This window comes from Triticum dicoccoides, chromosome 7A (genome assembly GCF_002162155.2).
Source record: "Triticum dicoccoides isolate Atlit2015 ecotype Zavitan chromosome 7A, WEW_v2.0, whole genome shotgun sequence".
NCBI classification, from domain to species: Eukaryota; Viridiplantae; Streptophyta; class Magnoliopsida; order Poales; family Poaceae; genus Triticum; species Triticum dicoccoides.
In genome coordinates this window covers 13,284,395-13,296,665 of record NC_041392.1, presented here as the reverse complement: position 1 = coordinate 13,296,665, position 12,271 = coordinate 13,284,395, and the positions used below count along the sequence as shown (strand labels likewise).

Genomic DNA, 12,271 nt, shown 5'->3' with positions numbered 1-12,271 from the left:
TTCTTATATTATGGGACGGATGGGAGTAGTAAATAAACCCAATTGGTACAATCCAAGATAGCAGCAAATAATACCCTGCCGGTGAGTACGACAAGGTGCAATGAACAAAATATGTAATATTTGCTGCAACAAAACGATGGTAGTAAGTTTATTTCATGGATCTGACACTAAACTTGTATATGTAATTAGTGCGAGAGCGAGACTATGCGAGGAGGACTGATTAACCAAATGATGATAACACATAGAAAGTTTGTACATAATATATAACAGAGAAGCAGTGTAATTAATAGCAGCGCTAGTTAAAAATCTTACTCTTCGTCAATCCATTGAGTGAGATTAATAAATTACTTTTATTCCACAATCAACAAAAATCCAAGGAACCAACAGGAGCATCTCATGGGGCATTTAATTATTAAATTAGTAGTTCTTAACTAACTAGCAGATCTCACAAATTCTACACTACTGCTAGTGCTCACACGACAAGAGAAGAAAAAGAAAGAGCCAACAGAACTAGTCTATCATTGGTTGTAACTTCTGAGTATCAGGAAAACGAAGTGGCCACATTTTCTACATCACGTTCAGTCCAACAAAATTAGATAGCCCCTGGAGAACTATGCTACAGCAGAGCAACAATCACTTGGAAAGAAAAGAAAAACAGGGCGAGAGGGTCGACCTTCTTGTTCTATGGGGAATCATGGTGGTCGGGGCAGAGGACCTCGCCATCAAGCTTGCCCCGCTCATCGGGCTCGAGCCTGGGTCCCATTCATCGCTGTCCATCAAACCGGAGTGGCAGAGAGGTCCTGCTGATCTGAATCAAAGACATAAACTTCGATTGGGGATGGTAGAGGAAAGGAAGTAAAAAATGAGATAGGAGAAGATCGGTGAAGCAGGGAGGGACCTTGTGCAGGGCGTCGACGTTGCTGCCAAGGTCGAGGTCCGGCCTCCCACAGGTCACGGTCGTCGTCCTCTCCTCGTCTAGCGATTGCTGCTCCGAATCTCCGGACGGCTAGGCAGTTGCGCGACCTGGGAGACAGAGGAGGGAGGCATCTGCCGTAGATCCATGGCCCGGGTCGTTGGTTGTGAGCAGCAGAGGCACGCCACAGCTGCTAGGGATGGCCATCGCTTCCATCGGGCCGCTGCAGCCCATGTCGCCACGGATCTCGGGTTCTCATCATCGCTTGGAGGCGGGGAGGTGGAGGCAGAGGACGGGATCTAGGAGAGGCGAGGCATGGTGGCGGTGGATGGAGAAAGAGGTTGGGGACAGGAGTGTTTAGGGTTAGCTTTTATAAGGGCAAAAGGTTTAGGGCTTTAGGCGGGCTTTAGTGGGCTTGTGGGTCTATACTGCGGGGTTCATGACAAATTTTGAAATTGTCATCGGAAATCCGTCATGGATTAACAGGTTTCTTGTAGTGTCATTTAACGCCCCTAGCTAAGCATAAAAACAAGAATAGATCTAGGTATTGCCATCTTTGGTGTTGGGGAAGAAAAGAGAAAATTTCTTATCTATAGCATTTATCTTTCTATTTTGCGAAAGCCCATGGCCATTAATGGTGGAAGAAAGATTAATCACGCTACGGAAATTTGCATCAAAGCTAGCCTTCATCTCTTTGATAATTTCATTTTGATAAAAGCACAAAAGAGGGTAAGCCAACATAAAATCTATGGCATCCCCCTCAAGAAAACCTTCTTCAAAAATAGAATCTAAAACTTGCTTGAACAAAGAGGGTAAGCCAACATAAAATCTTTTTAGGTATATCTCAATTTGATATTGGGGCACATAGCTAGCTCGGATCCTTAATGGCCTATCCCAAGCATCTTTTCAAAGCCTCATCAAGTAAATAACGAAAAATCCCAGGATCATCTTCATCGAAATTATTCAAACCCTCATTGATAACCCCGGTAGATCTTTCCATAGCATCATTATTTATGAGCTTAGAGAGGACAAAAGGGTTATCCAAAGTACTAAAACCCGGGAGAGAACCCTTAGCCCTTTTAGAATCGGCCATGGCGAAAGAAAGGCAAACGGGAAAGAGGCAAAGGTGAAGTGGGGGAGAGGAAAACGAGAGGCAAATGGAAAATCATGTAGTGCAAGGGAGAAGAGTTTGTGATGGGTACTTGGTATGTCTTGACTTGTGCGTAGATCTCCCCGGCATCAGCGCCAGAAATCGCACGTTGGCGGGAGATCAAATCTTGACTTGACTTGTCGTAAGCCTCCCCAGCAACGGCGCCATAAATCTTTCTTGCTACCTCTTGAGCATGCGTTGGTTTTCCCTTGAAGAGGAAAGGGTGATGTGGCAAAGTAGCGTAAGTATTTCCCTCAGTTTTTGAGAACCAAGGTATCAATCCAGTAGGAGATAACACCCAAGTCCCTAGTACCTGCACAAACAATCAAGAACCTTGCAACCAACGCGATAAAGGGGTTGTCAATCCCTTCACGCCACTTGCAAAAATGAGATCTGATAAAGATAATAAGATAAATATTTTTGGTATTTTTGTTGTATAGATTGGAAAATAAAGATTGCAAAATAAATGGCGACATAAATAGCTAGTTGACGGGAGATTAATATGATGGAAATAGACTCGGGGCCATAGGTTTCACTAGTGGCTTCTCTCAAGATAGCGAATTCTACGGTGGGTGAACAAATTACTGCCGAGCAATTGATAGAAAAGCGCATAGTTATGAGAATATCTAGACATGATCATGAACATAGGCATCACGTCCGTGTCAAGTAGACCGAAACGATTCTGCATCTACTACTATTACTCCACACATCGACCGCTATCGAGCATGCATCTAGAGTATTAATTTGATAAGAACAGAGTAACGCATTAGGCAAGATGACATGATATAGAGGGATAAACTCAAGCAATATGATATAAAACCCATCTTTTTATCCTCGATGGCAACAATACAATACGTGTCGGTTCCCTTTCTGTCACTGGGATCGACCACCGCAAGATTGAACCCAAAGCTAAGCACTTCTCCCATTGCAAGAAAGATCAATCTAGTAGGCTAAACCAAACTGAGAATTCGAAGAGACTTACAAAGATATCAAATCATGCATATAAGAATTCGGAGAAGAATCAAATATTGTTCATAGATAATCTGGATCATAAACCCACAATTCATCGGATCTCGACAAACGCACCGCAAAAAGAATTACATCGAATAGATCTCCAAGAGAAACGAGCAGAACTTTGTATTGAGATCCAAAGAGAGAGAAGAAGCCATCTAGCTAATAACTATGGACCCGAAGGTCTATGGTAAACTACTCACACATCACCGGAGAGGCTATGGTGTTGATGTAGAAGCCCTCCGTGATCGATTCCCCCACCGGCGGAGCGCCGGAAAAGGCCCCAAGATAGGATCTCACGGGTACAGAAGGTTGCAGCGGTGGAAAATAGGTTTCGTGGCTCCCCTGCATGTTTTTAGGGTATAAGACTATATATAGGCGAAAGAAGTAGGTCGGTGGAGCTACGAGGGGCCCATGAGGGTGGGGGCGCGCCTACCCCCCTAGGCGCGCCTCCCTCCCTCATGGCTGCCTCGTTGCTTCATTGACGTCCACTCCAAGTCCCCTGGATTGCGTTTGTTCCAAAAACGATCCTCGCGAAGGTTTCAGTCCATTTGGATTCCATTTCATATTCCTTTTCGGCGAAACACTGAAATAGGCAAAAAAACCAGCAATTTGCACTGGGCCTTTGGTTACTAGGTTAGTCCCAAAAATAATATAAAAGTGCATAGTAAAGCTCATTAAACATCCAAAATAGATAATATAATAGTATGGAACAATCAAAAATTATAGATACGTTGGAGACATATCAAGCATCCCCAAGCTTAATTCCTGCTCGTCCTCGAGTAGGTAAATGATAAAAACAGAATTTTTGATGTGGAATGCTACCTAACATAATTTTCAATGTAATTTCCTTTATTGTGGCATGAATGTTCAAATCCGAAAGATTCAAGATAAAAGTTTAATATTGACATAAAAATAATAATACTTCAAGCATACTAACTAAGCAATTATGTCTTCTCAAAATAACATAGCCAAAGAAAGCTTATCCCTACAAAATCATATAGTTTGGCCATGCTTCATTTTTGTCACACAAAAATGCTCTCATCATGCACAACCCCAATGACAAGCCAAGCACTTGTTTCATACTTTAGTATTTCTCAAACTTTTTCAATCTTCACGCAATACATGAGCGTGGGCCATGGACATAGCACTATGGGTGGAATAGAGTAATGATGGGGGTTGTGTGGAGAAGACAAAAAGGGAGAAAGTCTCACATTGGCGCGGCTAATCAACGGGCTAGGGAGATGCCCATCAATTGATGTCAATGCAAGGAGTAGGGATTGCCATGCAATGGATGCACTAGAGCTATAAATGTATGAAAGCTCAACAAAAGAAACTAAGTGGGTGTCCATCCAACTTGCTTGCTCACGAAGACCTAGGGCATTTGAGGAAGCTCATTGTTCGAATATACAAGCCAAGTTCTATAATGAAAAAATTCCCACTAGTATATGAAAGTGACAAAATAAGAGACTCTCTATCATAAAAATCATTGTGCTACTTTGAAGCACAAGTGTGGAAAAAGGATAGTAGCGTTGTCCCTTCTTTTCCCTTTTTTGGGCCTTCCTTTTTTTATTTGGCCTTTATTTTTTTCTTTTCCTTTTTTATTTTGGTCTTTCTCTTTTTTTTCATGGGACAATGCTCTATTAATGATGATCATCACACTTCTATTTTTATTTACAACTCAATGATTACAACTCGATACTAGAACAAAATATGACTCTATATGAGTGCCTCCGGCGGTGTACCGGGATTGGTAATGAAACAAGAGTGACATGTATGAAAAATTATGCATGGTGGCCTTGCCACAAATACGATGTCAACTACATGATCATGCAAGGCAATATGACAATGATGAAGCGTGTCATAATAAATGAAACGGTGGAAAGTTGCATGGCAATATATCTCGGAATGGCTATGAAAATGCCATAGTAGGTAGTGGGCGGTCTTACAGTGGGGCAACCGCCGACGATGCAAGGCGACGGGGGGCAGCGACGGGGCGGGCCGCTGGTAGGGGCGGCGCGCGCGGGATTGACAACGTGGTACGGGCGCGCGCGGCGACGGGAGCGGGGATAGGCGCACACGACGGGTGCGGGGACGGGGACGGCGATGGCGACGAGGACGAGGATGGGCGCGCGCGACGGGGATGGGCACGACGACGAAGCAGATGAAGAAGAAACTAACTGAAATTTTCGTAAGTGCTATATATATAGGAGGGGCCTTTAGTACCGGTTGGAGTCACCAACCGGTACTAAAGGTCTGTTTTGGCCAGGCCAAGCGGCGGGAAGCGCATGCCTTTAGTACCGGTTGGTGGCTCCAACCGGTACGCTCCAACCGCTACTAAAGGTCCCTTTAGTACCGGTTGGAGCCACCAACCGGTGCTAAAGGTGGTTCGCTGCCACCCGCGGTGACAAAGTTTAGTCCCACCTCGCTAGCGGAGGAGCGTCCGCACTGGTTTATAAGCCCCAGTGCGGTAGCTCTCTCGAGCTCCTCTCTATAGCAGGCTTCTGGGCCTAACTTTGCCGCGCTGCCCTATGGGCCTGGTGGGCCTCACGGGCATGCATTCTGGCCCAAGGCCAAGCAGGTCCACTGGGCAGCGCGCAAAGTTGTATTTTTATGTAGTTTTTTTCTTTTCTGCTTTATTTATTTTCTTATATTTATTTTTGAGTTGTTTTTTGCTGTATTTAGAGTTTTTTATGAATATTTTAGCTTTAGGTACAAAAAAATTACAAATTTTTTGTTAGCGCCAGTAGTTTTCAAATTTGAATAGATTAAAAAAATTAAAAATGAAATTTGATCATCATTTCACCAAATTTTGGGTGAAATTTGAATAGTTTAAAAAACATTACGTGCAAAGCACTACAAATGAACTCTAAAAAGGTTGAAACTCGACATGGTATGAAATGATGATACGATGCCAAGTTTCAACCTTTTCAGAGTTCATTTGTAGTGCTTTTCAATTTCAGGGTCATTTAGCTCAAAACAAATCACTAAATTCATGAAAATAGCAAATGAAGGCAGAAAGGGTTGAAAGTTAATGACGTGGCTTTGAATGGTGCATAATGAACGCATAAAAGGTCTGGAGTTGTAATAAGTTTAAAAAATGAAATGCCTTTGTAACAGATGAGTTTTCGTCTGAAACCGTGATACTTCGAAAGAGATTGTCCAGTTTGTACACGAAATGCATCCAGTTTTTGTCGTAACCCTCTCTACTTTTTTACACATGCTATGTGGGTGAAATGATGATACCATGCCAAGTTTCAACCTTTTCAGAGTTCATTTGTAGTGCTTTTTAATTTCAGAGTCATTTAGCTCAAAAACAAATCAGTAAATGCATGAAAAATAGCAAATAAAGGGAGAAAGGGTTGAAACTTGATGATGTGGCTTTGAATTATGCATAATGAACGCACAAAAAGTCTGGAGTTGTAATAAGTTTAAAAAAATGAAATGCCTTTGTAACAGACGAGTTTTCGTCCGAAACCCTGATACTTCGAAAGAGATTATCCAGCTTGTACACGAAGTACATCCAGTTTTTGCCGTAACCCTCTCTACTTTTTTGGACATGCTATGTGGGTGAAATGATGATACCATGTCAATTTTCAACATTTTCAGAGTTCATTTATAGTGCTTTTTAATTTCAGGGTCATTTAGCTCAAAACAAATCAGTAAATGCATGAAAAATAGCAAATGAAGGCAGAAAGGGTTGAAAGTTGATGATGTGGCTTTGAATGGTGCATAATGAACGCACACAAAGTCTGGAGTTGTAAGAAGTTTAAAAAATGAAATGCCTTTGTAACAGATGAGTTTTCGTCCGAAACTCTGATACTTCGAAAGAAATTGTCCAGTTTGCACATGCTATGTGGGTGAAATGATGATACCATGCCAACTTTCAACCTTTTCAGAGTTCATTTGTAGTGCTTTTCAATTTTAGGGTCATTTAGCTCAAAACAAATCATAAAATCAATGAAAAATAGCAAATGAAGGGCGAAAAATGTTGAACATTGATGATGTGATTTTGAATGGTGCATAATGAATGCACAAAAAGTCCAGAGTTAAAATAAGTTATTAAAAATGAAAGAGAGGCGCAATGCTCGCCTGCACGTTGCTTAGCTTCAGGCCTTGAGAACCGAACACATAGCTCCGTGCAGTCTACACCATTTCCTCAAGGCATGAAGCTAAGCAACGTGCAGGTGACCATTGTGCCTCTCCTTCATCGTCTCTGCACTCAGGGCTTATAAACCGCTGCGAGTGCCTCTCGCTTGACGAGGTGGGACTAAAAAATAGCTGCAAAAAGAATCAACTAAAAAACTCTAGTACCGATTCATGCCACGAACCGGTACTAAAGGTGCTGGTGGGGCCCCAGCCTGACAACAGCCTGCCACCATTTTTTTAGAACCGGTATTAAATGAAATGCCTTTGTAGCAGATGAGTTTTCGTACGAAACTCTGATACTTTAAAAGACATTGTGTAAACATGTAAAAATATACATCAAAAATACATTGATCATTAGCGCCTTTTAGCCAAAACGCGCTACTGCTATGTGTAAACATGTAAAAATATAAATTAAAAATACACTGACCATCAATAATCTTTTGGTGTACAATCTGAATTGTCAATATAAGTCCTCACCGGTTTAGAAACTGGAGAAGACTCATATTGCGGCCACAAATTCTATACATAGAGTTCAATGAAGACCAAATATTGAAGGTGGTAAAACCCTGTTAGCGGAGCGAGGTGGGACTAAAAACCGCTGCAGAAAGAATCAACTAAAAACCTCTACTACCGGTTTGTGGCATGAACCGGTACTAAAAGTGCTGGTGAGGCCCAAGCCTGGCCACAGTCTGGCCACAGCCTGCCACAGCTTCTTTAGTACCGGTTCGTGGCACGAACCGGTACTAAAGGTTCGCCACGAACCAGTACTAATGTTCGCCATCCGGCTAGCCGTTCGAACCGACACTAATTGTCACATTAGTGCCGGTTCAGTTACAAATCGGAACTAATGTATTTTACATTAGACCCTTTTTCTACTAGTGAGTTTACACGTCGTAACCAGCTGGTCGAGTTTCCTATGCCTGTGCAGTATCATTTTGTTCAGATGTCACAGTGCTCCATCCTCTGATTTTGCCGTACACATGCGTATGTGTAGGCTTGACTGCTGGCGACACTCACCACTCAAGCAGGGAAATGGCATACGTTTCTGCTCTGAAACATCTGGCAGGTACACATCCAAGTTCATTAGTACTTTCCCCTCCAATAATTCCAACATCACCTTATGCTGTGGCCGAACTGATCTCCCGGTCCATTCTACCTCAGTGACAGGTTGCAGGTTGTGACGCTATAGTCGCCATTGAGTGCTCCGTGCTTAGACCGGTTTGTGCCGCTACTGATGATCAAAGACGGGGAGCGCTCCATGGCACCACAAGCGCTTGACTTGAGCAGAACTTTGTAATCATAGCAAGACGAATGGTGTCGGTTCTCGACACAAGTTGCAAGACGTTAAGTAGTGCGCTCGAACCCATCTGTCGCCAAGTGGGGAATGCCTGTTTTCTTTGGACCTCATGTTGCAAAACAATTTCAGTTTGTATGAACCTTTTGGAGTTGCTGCCTCATGCCTATCAGCGGAAATTTTGTTTTTTCCGTTTCAAAAAAAAAAAAACAATGTGCAGGATTCGTACCAGGCTAATACATCCTCCTGCTCAGATCCCAAAATAAACGAGCGAACAGAGATACCGAGAGCATGCGAAGATTTATAACCAGTACTAAGTAACCTTGTGAGACATCATTTAGTAGGAACGTACATAGGGCCTGTTCATCGCCTTTTATGATCTCCGTGAAAGCCTCCAATGCAGACCCTTGAAAAATGAAAGTAGTGCCGATCCTATTATTTTAAGAAAAATTGCATGGATTATTTTCCACTCAATATACATGTACATGGCTATTGATTTTGTATACAGAAGAACCATAGAGGACCTACCAGAGGAGGATAAAAAATATCACAGGCCTGGACGTTGGTTACAGAGGTTAGTTTTCTACATAAAGCCCAAACAAAACAAAGACGGGCCAGCCCACGTACGACACAAAGCTGCCCTACTCTCAACTAGCACTCCACAGCCGAAGCCCACCCACCCAACCAAAACCGCGAGCAAACCCTCACGCCGGCGGCGGCCGACGACGATGCCCGGCGACGCCTCCTCGCCGACCTCCACGGCGGCCGCGGCGCTGGCGCAGGCCGAGGCCGACCTCTCCGCGGGCCGCCTCCGCGCCGCGCAGAGGCAGGCCCGCCGCGCCGCCCGCCTCGACCCGGGCTCCGCAGTCGCCTCCGTCCTCCTCGCCGCCACCTCCGTCCTCCTGGCCGACGCCGGCTCCCCCCGCGCCACCCTCCTCCTCCCCGAGGACCCCAAGTCCTCCCTCGCCAGCGACCCCGACGCCATCCGGCGCCACTACAAGTCCCTCTCCAGATCCCTCCGCCCCGGCGACGGCGCCTGCTCCTACCCCGCCGCCGCCGCCGCGGCGCAGGAGGCGCTCCGCCGCGCGGCCGACGCCTACGCCGCGCTCAAGGAGGAGCGGGAGGCGCCGCCCCCGCCGCCCACCTTCTGGACGGCCTGCGCCGGCTGCCGCCTCCTCCACGAGTTCGACCGGCAGTACGTGGGCTTCCGCCTCACATGCCCCTCCTGCCGCCGGTCGTTCCTCGCCGCCGAGGTGCCCCCTCCTCCGCCGCCCAAGAAGCACAAGCCGGAGAAGACGCTCGCCGAGATGCAGCTCCAGCTCGCCAAGAGGAAAGGGAAAGACCAGAGGGCCGCACAGAGCTCATCCAGTGACGATTCTGACGAGCAGTCGGAACTGGAGGTGCCCGAGGAGGAGCCGGATAGCTATCACTCGGGGCAGATGGCTGTGGAGGACTCTGACTTCTACAACTTCGACGCCGACCGCATGGAGAAATGCTTCAAGAGAGGCCAGGTGTGGGCATTGTATGGGGACGACGATGGCATGCCGCGGCACTATGCGCTGGTGGAGACGGCATTGCCGGGCAGGCAGTTCCGTGCCCAGATACGGTGGCTGGAGCACCAGCCTGATGGGAAGGAGGGCAAGCCATGTGGGGCGTTCAAGGTTGGGAGAGAAGTCACGGTGCACTCGGTGAACGTCTTCTCGCATCTTGTCGCTTGCGAGAAGGTGGCGAGGGAGGCGTATCGTGTTTACCCCAAAAAGGGTTCGGTCTGGGCGCTCTATGCCGGAGAGTACATCGACACCGGGAGGCCCAAGTATGACTTTGTGGTGTTCCTCAGCGGGTACAGTGAAGTCCACGGCATCAGCTTCGGCTACCTGGAGAAGGTGGAGGGTTTCAGGAGCATCTTCACCCGCCGCGAGATTGGTGTCCGTGCCGTTCAGTACCTCCGGGAGGGCGATGTTGGGTTGCTTTCGCATCAGACACCGGCGAGGAAAGTCTCCAAGGGTGAAGCCTCGACACTGCCTCCTGGTGATTGCTGGGAGCTTGACCCTGCATCCTTGCCTGCTGAATTGCTGCACGCCTGAAGCCAGAAGTGGCTTGAGGGTGATAACGTTGACAGGGCCGTTAGGAGTGCTAAGATTTCAAGTAGTAGTTTAGAAGTAGGGGAAGGTCGCTTGGTTTGGTGTCAGATGCTGTGATGTTGCTTCTGTTTCCAAATTGTAGATGGATATTGGCCTTCTTCGAGTAGAGACTTAGATATCATGGATACTTGTGGCTGTTTCATTGATCAGAGCTCAGTGCTCAGTGTTGAGTTCTACTGCCCCACAGCATTGCACTGTGTGAAATGGATTATCTTTATATATTGATTGACTGCAAACACTAACTACTCTGTTAATTTTATGAAATTATTTTGAACCAACATGTTCAGTCAGAGCAGCATGTGTTCATCAGGTGCCTTCCAAGGAAAAACTATGCCTGAAGACGCAACAAGTAATAAAATGTTTGCAAGTTCTGACGAGAGAAGGCTAATGTGTAACTGGTCTTTGTAATCATCGATACTTGTAGGTGTTCTCCTGAGTATTGAGTGTTGGGTTCTGTTAAACACAAAATTGCAGTGTGAATCTTTTTTTGTATTGTTTGATCATGAACAATTCACTACTCTATTAATATGTTCAACCGGAGCATTACTGTGATGTCAAGTGGTTATGAGTTGTCTTCCAAACAAACAATAAGCCTGACGACACAAGGAGCAAATGGTGATTGAAATATGAGATGAGGGAATGCTAATTTGTAACTGGTCTTGCAACTTCGGACTGGATGCTTTTTGTTTTTGAGATCAAAACTTCAGATTGGATGATGAGGACATATGCTCACTGAATTGAGATTTTCTTCCTCACATCAGCCTAAAGAGAGAGTTGTGATGTTCCACAAAGCACAAGCTGTATCTAATAATTTTGTTGTTGGCTACAAGCCTTATGACATATTCTGAATTCAGGTTTACTAATCAATGTGCATTGCAGCCATCAGAACTGCATTTTAAGCAGGTCACTGTTTTTTTCAGCACAGCATCATGAGTGAACAATACTAATATTTAAGTGATCACTTTTCGCTGTCTTCACTCAATCGAATAAGTTCTCATGTTCCACAAAGTTAACACTAAATCCACTGAATTATTATAGTTCATAGAGAAACTCTCGGATTACATAGGTGTGTATGGTGCCACATGAATATCTAACATGCTGACAGTCTTAGACATTAGGACACTACAAAATCTCGACAGCTTGTATGACAGTTGCTCATCCAAGGAAGTTCATGATCACCAGGTGGAGCACCAGATTGCACAGGACGAAATCAGCAAAGGCCCTCTCCGGGGGAAGATCCTGCAGATAATGTTTCAACATAGAATGTTATGTTGGAATCCAAAGAATAATTTGACATACAAATAGCAGTGGAAGTAGAGTTACCTTGAATTCCTTGTTGTCCTTGTTGACTTGAATACGGAGGCAAACTGCAAAAACATCGACAGTTCTATATTATATATCCTGGAGACAGGGAAGGGGGAATAGAAACCGGAGGGGTAAAAAAAAGAAATTCTTACCACCAAGCACTGCAGTTCCAATGCATGACAGGACACCAGACAGGAAAGAGTTGAAGGGGAATGACCCAACTATTCCCATGTAAACGACCTGTTTTGTCACAACCAAGAGCATTTCAGTAGTCTGCAAATGGCTCAGCGATACCACGCCAAGGTTAA

The 12,271-nt window shown here is 45.2% G+C and overlaps 1 protein-coding gene and 1 pseudogene across 2 annotated transcripts in view; one reads left to right on the top strand and one right to left on the bottom strand.

The window, feature by feature from the left end:
- Positions 1-694: 694 nt before the first annotated feature.
- LOC119332851 lies at positions 695-10,877 on the top strand (annotated as a pseudogene).
- A 730-nt stretch (positions 10,878-11,607) lies between these two features.
- LOC119330444 (dolichyl-diphosphooligosaccharide--protein glycosyltransferase subunit DAD2) overlaps positions 11,608-12,271 on the bottom strand; it is a 1,762-nt gene continuing 1,098 nt past the window's right edge. For both annotated transcript variants that reach the window (XM_037603549.1, XM_037603550.1), the window contains exons 4-6: positions 12,116-12,203; positions 11,982-12,025; positions 11,608-11,897 (exon numbers count right to left, since the gene is read on the bottom strand). In XM_037603549.1, coding sequence (XP_037459446.1) covers positions 11,814-11,897; positions 11,982-12,025; positions 12,116-12,203 — 216 coding nt within the window. In that variant the 3' untranslated portion in view covers positions 11,608-11,813. The remainder of the gene's footprint in view (positions 11,898-11,981; positions 12,026-12,115; positions 12,204-12,271) is intronic.